This window comes from Lycorma delicatula, chromosome 6, assembly GCF_047948215.1.
Source record: "Lycorma delicatula isolate Av1 chromosome 6, ASM4794821v1, whole genome shotgun sequence".
In the NCBI taxonomy this organism is placed as follows: domain Eukaryota; kingdom Metazoa; phylum Arthropoda; class Insecta; order Hemiptera; family Fulgoridae; genus Lycorma; species Lycorma delicatula.
Window position 1 is genome coordinate 5,631,902 of NC_134460.1, and position 14,043 is coordinate 5,645,944.

The 14,043-nt window shown below is 31.2% G+C and overlaps 1 protein-coding gene across 1 annotated transcript in view; it reads left to right on the top strand.

Moving 5' to 3' along the window:
* The window catches only part of ds (dachsous cadherin-related 1), a 222,397-nt gene that overhangs the window by 122,451 nt on the left and 85,903 nt on the right, over positions 1 to 14,043 (top strand). Inside the window, exon 6 of the mRNA XM_075369073.1 lies at positions 3,107 to 3,518. Within this exon, the coding sequence (XP_075225188.1) occupies positions 3,107 to 3,518 (412 nt within the window). The remainder of the gene's footprint in view (positions 1 to 3,106; positions 3,519 to 14,043) is intronic.

Below are 14,043 nucleotides of genomic sequence, written 5' to 3' on the forward strand. Positions count from 1 at the left end.
TCGTTAATTATAATACTATTTTAAGACTAAATAACTTTTCGTTTATTTTGATCGAAGTAAAATAATATGTTTAGTATTTTTTTTTTTTTTTTTTTACAATTAATTCATTCTTTGTTTTATTCCTCCAAAACTATTTTATATTAATTAATTTTCCTATTTATTTCTTTATTAAAGATTTGAATTAATGGTTTTATAAATAACAGCGCAGCATTTAATGCTGCTATGCGTGTTTGTAATGTTAGTACAATTGTTGAACAAGAAGCATGTACGTATTACTATTATTTTATTATTATTGTTATTATTATAAAGTTGGTATGCAAAGCAGAAGAAGTGAGTTTTTGCGACAAGCGCAGGATACTCTATTATTAAATATATTAAAAAGCGATGTTAGTACGAGAAGGCAACCGAACACTCGGCCCTCGACCTTCGCTCCATCAATCAATTGAACGCAAGGCACAACTAATTACAGTCGGGTCACCCTTTATCATCCTTTATCACCGACCAATTGTAATTACAACTGCTGTGCTCTCACTTTCTCTCTCTCTCACTCTCTCTCTCTCTATACTCCTCTTTTCTTATAGTTTTTCTCACTCGGCGTTTCTCTTTCTTTCTCACAGACAGACGTTTTTTTATTCTCTCTATCACCTCCCTTGTACAGTTCAACCGCACACAACCGACCATTGTTGCAGCTTTCTATTGTTTAATAGATTCCGTTTAGAATTTAACCCTCCCTACAATATAATCTCTCCCACTGATTCGCCTCACACCTCTTAAAAATGTTTTCCATCCGCATGACGTGGCATGTCAAATCGTTGTAGTCTGAAATGATTTTATACAACAAAAACAATCGAGGTTATTTATTCATTTATAAATGATATACTGTGTTTTATATATATATATATAATATATATATATTGATTGTATATAAGATGCAAAACTGCTACTTAATTATAATGTCAAATATACTACACGTTATTCACCTACATATATATATTTATGATTCTGTTTTATATGTGTATATGTGATTGATTTTACTCTCGTACAAGTTTATTCATCGATATTTGCCTAGGGCAGATATTATTATTATTATTATATAGCGGGGAAAAAATCTGTATTTTTATTTCTTTTTTTACATTTACCGATGGTTTATGATTTATTTTTATATTTCAATTAATTTATTACATTCAAACTAAAAATTCAGCCTAAACGAAAATTTAAGTATATCTGAAACAAATAATTTAATAAAAGTAAAGTTTTTACTTGTAAATTGTCAAAAATAGTTAACAGAATTTTTATAAAACAGTCGATAGTAAGTTTCAGCCTGTCACACTATAGAATTTATTTTGTATAATTTCACTATTTTCGCTTAAAATAATAAAAATAAAGTTTATAGTTATGGTCGATGTATACTTTTATCCGGCTAAAATTTAATACGTTTAAATTTTTTTTTCAAAATAATTCCAACTTTTCGTGATAATTAAATGACGAAAAAGTTTTTTTAATTGACAAATTTTATATTAAAAAAATTTGCAAGATTTTCTTTTGGATAATTTCTACGGCAGAATTCTAATTCTAGTTTTACGTGATTATTTCATAATCGTAATGAAATTTTAGTAAAATTAATTTGACGTAAAAAAAAAAAACACAAAAGGATCTCTGCAGAAATTATTCGGGTAACTAATCGCTATGCTGTATAACTTCAGCTTCTTTCTTTATTTAAAAAATTTTAATGTTAATAGCTTACAAAAATTTCATATCGAATCGATAAACATAAAAATAATTAATTTTCTGTAATAAAAGTAAAGTAAATAATTGTTTAAATAATGAATTCCTAATAAGATGAGGTCGTTATTGATTATATTATTAATTCCATATCTCTAAGAAATATACGAGTATCTATGGATTTGAATAAAAAAAAAATTAAACAAAACAATATTTTTTTAATATAATTCATTCTAATGAATCACAAAACTATAAATTACCGATTAGACCTAACTACGATGATCAAATTACTAAATATATTTAAATTGCTAAATCACTAATAATATTTTTTTTTTTTAAATTCCCCTCATAATCTTAACAAATAGTATTTTTCTAAGTACGATGAAATTTAGAAAATTCATCGACTTTGTTCATTTTCCCGCGATGATATCTATCTTAAAAATGAAATAATAAATACATCTCGTAGACCGAATTTTTTTGATTTATTGTAATAAAATGCATACTTGTTAATTGTTACCAATCTTTTTTTTTTTTTTATACAGACGGATATATTTTAAATTAATTATTAAAATTCAATATCGATCAAACAAATTAGAGTAAAAATTTCCTCTGCATATTATTTTTACCGATTCAGTTCGAATAATAGTAGTGTAAAAATGACATTTTTCCTATTCTACGGCTCGGAAACCGATTATTTAATTTAAAAATAAGGGAATATAGGAGAGGGTCCTTGCAAAAAAAAAAAATATTATAAGCATATTTGTTGAAAGTTGCCTCTGAAAAAAATTGAATCCTTTAGGATTAAACGCCGTGTAGGCGATGTAGTGTAGAACGATTTGAAATATGTATCGATTATCGACGATGATAATTCTATCGGTGAAATTACCGATTCGATTTAGAAAAGATTAATTTAGATTTTATATTTGCTTCTCGAAACAGGAATAAATCTTGGATCCGATATTGTTTTTCGTTAATGAATGCATTTGATTAAAAATAATTTACCGATTTTTTTAAAAAATATATTCGATAAAAATTTTTATTTTTTATGTTGAGATAAAATGGCTGGATTTCCAGATATACCATCCTTTTATAGCACGTCATGATTTTCTAACACCTTTGTCTAACCGTTCACACTCACCGCCTATCAGGCTGGCGCCCGATTACCGATGAAGTACACCGATCACAGTGTGACCTTAAATCTTGAGATAGCGTCATCTTCTCCTAATTGGAGTTCTACATCGTTTTATTGTTCTGTTTATTCCTGTTTGTTTTATAAACAACAACGCCTTTAAAAAAATCACATTTACCTAAACGATATATCTTATGTGTGTATTCAATACAAATGAGAACGTTAAGTAATTAGTTCCTTTTATATTTTTTTCAGGTTATTCAAGTAACAGCTGTCGACCTAGATACGGGTAACAATGCTCGATTAACGTACCGTTTGGACGGTGAGAGTGATGTTTTTGGAATCTTCCCTAACAGCGGATGGGTCCATTTAAAACGTCCACTAGACCGTGAAACTTTGGACCGATACCGTCTCGTCGTCGCCGCTACAGATAACGGTTCGCCTGCGGCTACAGCTTCCGCAAATTTAACCGTACTTGTTTCCGACGCTAACGATAACGATCCAGTATTTTCACGGGAAGCGTATCAATTTACCGTCGAAGAAAATTTACCGCGAGGTGCTCCTGTCGGCCTACTTTCTGCAACCGACCGTGATCTTGGATCTAATGCCGCTTTACGGTTTTCTCTTATACCGACAAATTCTAGTTTCCAAGTTAATCCGACGACCGGTGAGTATAATTATTATTTTATTATTATATAATTGGAATATTCTATTTACGTAATTTAACTATGTGTAATTTAATTTTATTTTTTATATCGTTGATGAACGCAAGCGGTGAAAATATATTCGTTTACGTAAAATAAACTTTATAGACGAGATTTCATCAAAACTCTTTTTTTATATACATTCGTTCTTCTAGGAGCCATAAATACATAGATATAATAAAAACACCGTTGTATTATCTGTTTTAAAGAATTACTTATGAATTGTTTCACGACAAAAAGAATATATAGATTTTTTGCTTATACCATCTTTCTTACGGCTGACTGAATTAAAAAAGGCGCACCGGACAAGAGTTATTTTCTCTGAAAGCGATGTTGTTCGTTATGCGTCTATCCTCCTTGAGGAAAATAGGGTAAATATCATTTATACAGTTAAATATTATCTGTGTTTCCGTGGATTTGATCGGTATGCTTTTATATAACAGTGTATTCGGTACGGTAAAGAAGCCGACGAGAAATCACTTCGTTCCTATTCAGCCTGAGTTTATGCGAGACTGTATATACCTCATTTAGATGTCGTACATATCATCTTCATCTCACAGGACTGTGGGGTTGCTTATTGTTCAGTAGTTGAACGGATTGGAACATAAGTGTTAGAAAAATTGGAAAAAATAATACTTGTACGTATCGTGTATTATATTATCGATCCAAGTAATTAATGTCATAAGCAAGAATTGGAATTTATATGTAGAAAAAAGTAAATAAAACTAAATAAAAAAAAAAGAAATAGAGGAAGTTTGAACGTCGAAACATCCTCTTTCTCAGCGATCATTCAGAAACACAAGCAAAAAAAAAATAAGATAACCAGAAAAGAATATGAAAAAAAAATAAAACCAATTGATAGATAAATAAATAATAAACGAAGAGGGACACTGGAAACGGTGAAAATGACAAGATAAAGGGCCACGGTATACATCAGAATACTCTTCAAAAGATAACTCTAATGGGTTACAGCGTTACACAGCGCTAAGGTGAGTCAATAACGACTGAAACTTGTGGGGTGTGCGTGTGTGTGTGTGTGTGTGTCTGGTGTGACACAAAACATACTGAACTCTCCACGCTGGCGTTGGCATTAGTACGAGTTTACTGACTATCCAATAAACGGGATTGCTTACCATCTAACCAAGCCACATTGTTTATTATTGAATCTCGTCCCGATTTCTTATACTAGACATTTATTATAATATAATTTTAATATGAGGTTTTTTTGTTGTCATGTTCTATTTTAATAACTGGTTTTTTTTTTTACTTTAAAATTGAATAATAATTGTGTATAATAATACTGCTAAAAATAAAAACAAAACAAAAATAAATTTTATTTCAATTTTCAAACAATATTTTTATAAATTTAATGAAAATTCTCCTTTTTTTGTTACAAGATATATTTGACGGTAAAAATTTTGTTCTTTATTATTATTTTGATTAGATTATGTATGAAAATTCCAATACATTTTCTACGGTTTTTAACAGATCAAAATTTAATTAATATAAGCATATTAACTATTATAAGATAACATGAATTACATGTAATCTTTCTTTAGACTCTAAGTTTTTGAATATTTAACTTTTTCCGGAAAAATTTATATCCCATGTATCCGATAAGAAAGTTACTGTTTTTTAATTCAGCTTTAAAATATCAAAAAAAAAGTGAAAATGAACCGATTAAATTGTGCGCGTTAATTCAATAAGTCGCATTGTTATATTAAAAGTAGTACTAGTCAGTATACTGCAATCGACACCGCGTGAAGTCATTTCTGTGTCGTTTGTATTCGATAATGCTTCTTTCCATCTGCTACGTATATTCTTTTCGATAGTGTTCGTTAAGCGGCATACGTACGTAACTTCAAAGTAGCATATTTTTATAGTACCGGGTGATTCAAAAAGCACCCGCAACTTCAAAAGCGCATACAAACTTAAATAAAGCATATAAACTTCAAAAGCGTATAAAGCGTTTTATCGAGATAACTTACAGATTCGTTTAAAGTCTCATTTCATCGAAAAATACATCGAGTTTGTCATCCGACATTCATTTTGATTCGGTATGACTTCCGTTTTTAATACGACATACATCCCTCCTGAAATCGATTTCATTCCGGACTGTAATCAGCAAGTCGGGCGTTAATTTGAAGTCTTAGTTGCAGAAGATCGACAGGTAGAATCGGTACATAAACCCGATCTTTAATTAAACCTTACAAGGGGTCAAACCTGGAGAGCAAGGTGGTCGTGCGATCGGACCTTCACGACCCATCCACCGACCTAGGATTCGAGTTTCTCGATTCCCAGAAGATCTCGGACTTCTAAGCGGTTGTGAGGAGGTGCCCGGCCTCACTATAGTAATGACATCCATCATAGTTGTCGTAGTTTGAGGAAATAGTAAATTTTGAAGCGTGTTCAGATAAACGGTACCGTTTACGGTCGCCTCGTGGAAGAAAAACGGGCCGTAAGTCTTTGTTTGCTTAGGGCGCAAAAAACATTGACCGTAGGGCTATCACGAACACGCTGCAAAGTTTCATGAGGATTATTGCTACCCGATATTCGGCAGTTATCGGTGTCTACCTTGCCGATAACGTGGAACGTTGACTCACCACAAAAAAATTCTATTGTCTCCTGCAATTCTACCCTTCATTTTCATAAAAACTGCAGCCGAGTGACTTTGTCGTAGTTTATAATGCGTTGAACCACGGTTTGTTTATACGGCTTCAAGCGCAATCGTTTACGTAATATGCGCCAAACAGTCATTTGTGGAATTCCAATCTCAAATGAACGCACGTCGGGTTGATTTCTCCGGAAATCAACCACAGCAGCTTCAGGGACGCGTGGGCGTCTGGGGAATTTGTATGTTAAACAGAACCTGTCTCGACGAAGGTTTGGTGTAAAGAATAAGTTGCATACGTACTAGAAGGCTTCCTACCGTTCTCTCTACGAAAATTATGTCGAATTACGTCTACTAACTGTAAATCGTGTAACCAAAACGCACAGCGCACGTAAATGTTCATTTATTGATATTTTTTATGTTATTGTTTACTTATGTCCTTGTTTGTTTTTATTTTAATTTTTATTATTTTTTTAACCGTTTTCTTGTGTTCTTAGTTTATTTTTGTGAATAGAACATTAAATTTGCAAAATTATTTTACTTCCTTTAGTTTCCATTTCTTCTCTCTATATGCCACTCCTTAAAAAATATATTTTAAATATTTTTGAGTTATATTATTTTTTTCTCGAATATTACTTAATTAATTTTTTTTATTTAATTATAATATCGGATTTTTTTTTTGGAGGGTGTAAAACCGATAATAATCCCTCTAATTTCCCCTAAAATAAATAAATAATTTTTTTTAATTCCCATTTCCAGTTTTGTTTATTTCTATTATTATTTCACGGACAAAAATATTTATAGAAACTTACCGGTGATTAAAATGAGTTTTAAATATTCTTAAAATAGAATTTGCTGACTTTTATATTTATGAGTTGTTTAAAATGCTGAGGCGATATAAAACAAAAAACTGTAATTTTTGTAAGATCAGAAGCCCGTTTTCTAAAACAGAATAAATTAAATATTAAACGGTTTATTTCTTTTTATAAAATTATAAATTATTAGAAAAAAGGTCGTATTAAAAAATAAGCTTTGAAGATCACTTAAAAAACAGAACTTTTTTGAGGAAAGATGTATATTCAAGATACTGAAATAAATATTCTGTAAAAAGGAAAAAGAAAATAGTATTCATCTAACTCATTTAGATTCTATGATATATAAAATAACAATAATAGTAATAATAATACTTATTATTATTACAATGTATCTCTCTAATAGGTTTGAACATTATAATCGTGTTTAATACGAGGGGGCAAGTAAGGGCATGGTTGAACCTCCTATATAATTACATTGTAAATTCCTGCTGCTGAGTAAAACAGCCTCCTTTCTCAATATTTAAATTCGATTCGCTCGCGTACATTGAATTACGAAACTTCGAATAAGATTTTGTAACAATTATTATTATTACTACAACATACATACATACATACATAATATATATAATGTTTTAATGAAATTGAACAAAAAGAATATTAAAAAAAAAAATACAATAATAATAATAATAATGAAAATATAATTTCTTCATAATTATAATTGTTAGAAAGTAATAGATTACAAGGTTTTTATGTATAAAATAGAAGTTAACTATTCATACGTAATTTTTATTGTATTTTAAATTACAAGTTTTTATTTTATTTAATTAGTAATAAATAAAATAAAAAATAAAATTTTATAATTGGCAAAATATTATATCGACAAGTGAATAGTTTTATAACTTCATTTCTATGAAATATATTTTGAGTACGCGTTTTTATTTTTAAAACGTAGCCGCATACCCGGGTCACCTCACCTCTATACCGCAAAAAAAAACAAATAGATTGTAATTACAATAATTTTTTTTCTATCGTTTGTTTATAGTCGCATCAACAATAAAAGTCATTAGCGACTTAAATAAAACTAAATGTTCGTATATAATTAGACAAATACCAAACACTGGATAATAAATTGGAACACGAATAACGTACGAGTAAGAAATATCGGAACATCACCGCTAAACTATTATCACTGCGCACACAGTATTCCGTAAGGATCTCAAGGAAGCAAAACCGCTAAGTTAATTTCTTCATTCCACTGTCACAGAGAAACCGGTCGAGTAAAGCCTTCACATCTGAACCCAGGTTTAATTGTCGTCGATTAACCCGAACGTCGAGATGAGCGTTCGATCCTCAGCTGCGTTAGGATGACCTGGTCTCGTCTGTTGTTTGGTAGAAAAGGTTTCTCGAAGATATTCTCCCGGTTACATGTAAGTCGTGGGTGGACTCAGCAGCGAGAACTTATTCCACCGTGCCTTCGTGAAGTCGCTTTCGCACATTAATTCCAATCGGAGGTCATTTGTTGCCGCTCTCTTGGCTGCCTCATCAGTTCGTTTGTTCCCGAGCGTGCCGCAACGGCCCGGGACCCGTACGAATACCGCCGTCTTCTTTACTCTTGAGAGACTGTAATAGATAATTTGAACGACAGATTCAAATCGTCTGCAGCTCAAGCTCTCAAGTACACGTAGAATCGTTTATCATTAGGAATCTCTTGTAACTACAGGTCTTGATAACTCTCAGAGAACGCAGAGGAGTTGGCGCTAAGCTTGTAATACGACCATATTATCTCGTTATCAAGGAGTATTACTGATCAGCCACATCCGTCGGCCGAGACAGAGTCGTCTGTACAGATATACTTGTTGTTAGTCATCTGTATCGGTCAAGTATTGTTTTTGTTTTTTTTAATTTTGAAATATACCTTCCCAATTTTGTGAGGCGAAGAGTTTAAATGTAGAAAATTAACAAATTGATTTCTAAGTTCAATTAAAAATGTGAGGAATTAACAACAATTTAAATCGTATTTAATACGTATAACAGAAATAAGATCAATAGGTTAAGTAGTTTATTAATTTAAAATTTTCCCCCTTATTGGGGGAATGGTGGGTGAACAAGAGTAAGCGGGCATTGTCTCATTATCCCGATAATGATAAGAATTACACTTACCTTATGATTGGCTAAAAAAAAAAATTCGAATGGTTCCAATTTCGTTCATGATGATGATAAGAATTACACTCACCTTATGATTGGTTAAAAAACAACGAATAAGATTGGTTGGAATTTTGTGTCTGATACTGATAAGAATTACTCTCACCTTATGATTGGTTAAAAAACAAATAATACGATTGATTGGAATTTTGTGTCAGATAATGATAAGAATTGCCCTAACCTTATGATTGGTTAAAAAACAACGAATACGATTGGTTGGAATTTCGTGTCTGATAATGATAAGAATTACTCTCACCTTATGATTTGTTAACAAACAAATAATACGATTGATTGGAATTTTGTGTCAGATAATGATAAGAATTGCCCTAACCTTATGATTGGTTAAAAAACAGAGAATACGATTGGTTAAAATGTCGTGTCTGATACTGATAAGAATTACTCTCACCTTATGATTGGTTAAAAAACAACGAATACGATTGATTGGAATTTCGTGTCTGATAATGATAAGAATTACCCTCACCTTATGATTGGTTAAAAAACAAAGAATACGATTGGTTAAAATGTCGTGTCTGATACTGATAAGAATTACTCTCACCTTATGATTGGTTAAAAAACAACGAATACGATTGGTTGGAATTTTGTGTCAGATAATGATAAGAATTACCCTAACCTTATGATTGGTTAAAAAACAAAGAATACGATTGGTTAAAATGTCGTGTCTGATACTGATAAGAATTACTCTCACCTTATGATTGGTTAAAAAACAACGAATATGATTGGTTGGAATTTTGTGCTCGATAATGATAAGAATTACAAGGGTTATTTTTTTTCAAGGTCCGATCGGTCACGAAATTAAAACCACAGTGAAAATAAAAAAAAAATTATTTGTAACAAGTACTTACGTAGTTACATCGGGTGGGTGAATAAGAATAAGCGGAGAGGAATGTTGTCATCAGGCATTGTCTTTCTCCATGATAATGCTCGGCCGCACACTGCAGCTGTAACAAAGTAGCTCCTGCAGCGTTTTCGTTGAGAAGTGTTTGATCACCAACCATACACCCGGGCTTTGCTACATCCGATTTTCTTCTCTTTGCTCACATAAATGCTGGCTACGAGGACAACATTTTGGCACAAACATCGAGCTGCAGACCGGCGTAGAAACATGGCTGAAAACACAGGCGGCTCCGTTCTATGACGAGGGTATTGGAAAGTTGGTACCACTCTACGACAAATGTCTAAATCAGAGTGGCGACTATGTAGAAAAATAACGTAACTATGTAAGTACTTCTTACAAATAATTTTATTTTTATTTTCACTGTGGTTTTATTTTCGTGACTGATCGGACCTTGAAAAAAAATAAACCTCGTATTCAGTTGAATTACTCCCTGATCATTAATTTCTATCTTTATTTAAAACTATAATAAATAGTTATTTATTTAAAGCTTTCAAAACATGAAAACGGTACCGGATTAATTATCCCACGTATGATTTGGCTGAACAATTTTCATTTACTAAATTTACTTGTAATTATATATTTAGTACAATAATACACTGGATTACCTGTGTCACAAATCATTTAAAATTAATCGCATCATATTTAACGAATAATTTTGCTATTAAACGTTAATGATGATAGTAATAATAATAGATTATTAAATTTTTATTAGTAATTTGATGAATTGGCAAACAAAATTTATTTGAGATTTACTCTCGAATTAACCGACCGTTTTGTAAATTTAATTTTTTTAACATCGTTTGACAAATACCCACGGTCAGCTTCTCTTAGTTTTTTTTTATATAAATAATGCAAAACGATCTTCCTTGACATCTTACTTTACGTAAATGTAATTACAATTAAGAATGCTTTTTGACGTTTTAAAAATTGTTTATTTCATCTTATTGGAAACTACCAGAATAACAACTTCTTAAAGCGGGACTAAGTTCTAGATATTATTTTCTTTTTTTTCCGGAACCACCATAAGGTATTACTTCGGTGGATGAATGAGGATGATATATATGATTAATGAATATATATATGAATGATATATATGAATGTAAATGAAGTGTAGTCTTGTATAATTTCCGGTCCACCATTCCTGGATGTGTGGTTAATTGAAACCCAATCATCAAAGAACACCGGCATCCACGATCTAGTATTCAAATCCGTATAAAAGTATCTTCCTTTACTAGGATTTGAACCTTAGAATCCTAGTAAAGGCAGTTAGTTACTTTTATACGGATTTGTATACTAGATCGTGGATGCCGGTGTTCTTTGGCGATTGGGTTCCAATTACATCCACACATCTCAGGAACGGTTGACCTGAGATTGTATAAAACCTCATTTACTTGACAAAAGTTATTACTCTAGATATTACTTGACAAAGCTAAACGTTTTATCTATTCAAGGTAGAAATATCAGTCGATTTAGAAATATAACATAATCGTATAAAGAGCGGTGCAGTCGCTTTTATTGAATGTTTACGATTAGGTTATACCTTAAATGTTATATTATAAATTTCCAACACTTTTGCAATCGGTAAAACTTACTTATAATGACACATTGTTTTTTTTATTTAGTAAAATTTATTAACTAGTTGTGATTTGAGTTAAAAAAACCTGAAAATTAAAGAATAACACTTTTGTAATAATTAAAACGGTCGTTGTATGTAATAAAACGAGTTTAAATTAGTCGTAATTTTTACATTGAGAAACAGAATAAATTGTAATATTCTTAGTAGAGTTGCTTAAAATATCGTATAATGAATAAATTAAAAGCCAGTAAGTGCTATTGGAAAATATTCCGTATAAAGTATTCTTTAGCATTAATTGATTAACTGGAGATTCTGTGCAAATGACATTGAATATATGTGATATATATCTTCCGAAAGATTTATTTTTTATCCTATCAACCGTCACCTGTTACGTAAATTCTTAGCGGTTGAAGACGGATGTTACATGTTAATGGTCAGTTTCTTTCTCTATATTTATCGAATATTGATTTAAAATACACGTATGTGAATATATCGTTGAAATCTACTGAGTTACGATATTTGTTATTTAGTAATTAGCCGAGATCATGTACAGAAGAATAGCTTACGGTTAAAAAATTGTTTTATTTTTATTATATTTTAACGAGTAAAAAAAAAAATGTTATACTATCTGTATATATTTAAGAACTGTTGTATACGATCGAATAAGAAATCTCGTAACGTAGAATGAGATATCGTATTTTCTCGATCGGGTGAAATAATGACAGATGTTTGATGACAGCATTCGGCTTATTCTTCCCACGCATCGACGCATCGTACATTCATTGTATATCGAAATGAAAGAGAGTCAGACGGATATTATTTTTCAGCGACCCGATTTCTACGCCAGAGTTTCAGTCGAAGAGGCCGAGGGGAGTAACAATAGCAATTAACTTTTTGACGCTAGGTCATGATGGATGGTTGTCAGGGAGACAGGTTGGAATCAGTAAGAGGTATTCTATTCGTGTGCGCGAAAGATAGATGAAGAGGACTGAAAAAGAGAACGGGAAGTAAAATGAGTTAGATTAAATGCCTGCTTGTTGGCACACCTATGCAAAATATGATATTCTTTGTTTAACGTAAATCAATCCTCGGATTACTTTTGCATTTTGAAAGAAATTAGTTATGAACCGTTTAAATTTAAGAAAAAGGTCAACTTCATAACGAGGTTAAAGATCTTATTACTTTTTTCGTTAGGTTTTTATTAAAATTATTATTCGTAGATCTGTTTTCAGATCAAATTAAGGGCTTAAATGTGTTGTTTTTTTTTTTTAGAATTTTTCTATAAAATTAATTTTGATTAAAACACAAAGGATGGATAAATCATAATTTTGTTTTTAATAGAAGTAACGACGAATTCATCGTTTTTAACAGAAAAAGTTTTATTCTCGTATTAATTAATTATTACTTTACACCGTATACAAATTATATATCTCATTCTCCAACACTGGAGGCGATTTAGCAAATTTACCGCATTCATCATGCATTGATGGTGAAAGTTGAATAAAAATATTTTTAAAAAAAATTAAAAAAAGGGCAAACCATCTGACCGTTTATTTGTATCTTTATCGTTCATCCTTGCAAATAACTTATTCTGTTTATGCTGATAGGACCTTTCAATTTATAAAATGCTGAAAATTCGATTATGTTTTTTTATAAATGCGGTGTATTATTTTTTTTTTGTCTTCAGTCATTTGACTGGTTTGATGCAGCTCTCCAAGATTCCCTATCTAGTGCTAGTCGTTTCATTTCAGTATATCCTCTACAACCTACATCCCTAACAATTTGTTATGCATATTCCAAACGTGGCCTGCCTACACAATTTTTTCCTTCTACCTGTCCTTCCAATATTAAAGCGACTATTCCAGGATGCCTTAATATGTGGCCTATAAGTCTGTCTCTTCTTTTAACTATATTTTTCCAAATGCTTCTTTCTTCATCTATTTGCCGCAATACCTCTTCATTTGTCACTTTATCCACCCATCTGATTTTTAACATTCTCCTATAGCACCGCATTTCAAAAGCTTCTAATCTTTTCTTCTCAGATACTCCGATCGTCCAAGTTTCACTTCCATATAAAGCGACACTCCAAACATACACTTTCAAAAATCTTTTCCTGACATTTAAATTAATTTTTGATGTAAACAAATTATGTTTCTTACTGAAGGCTCGTTTAGCTTGTGCATTTTATATCGCTCCTGGTTCGTCCATCTTTAGTAATTCTACTTCGCAAATAACAAAATGCTTCTACCTCCATAATATTTTCTCCTCCTATTTTCACATTCAGTGGTCCATCTTTGTTATTTCTACTACATTTCATTACTATTGTTTTGTTCTTGTTTTTTTTCACGCGATAGTTCTTGCGTAGGAC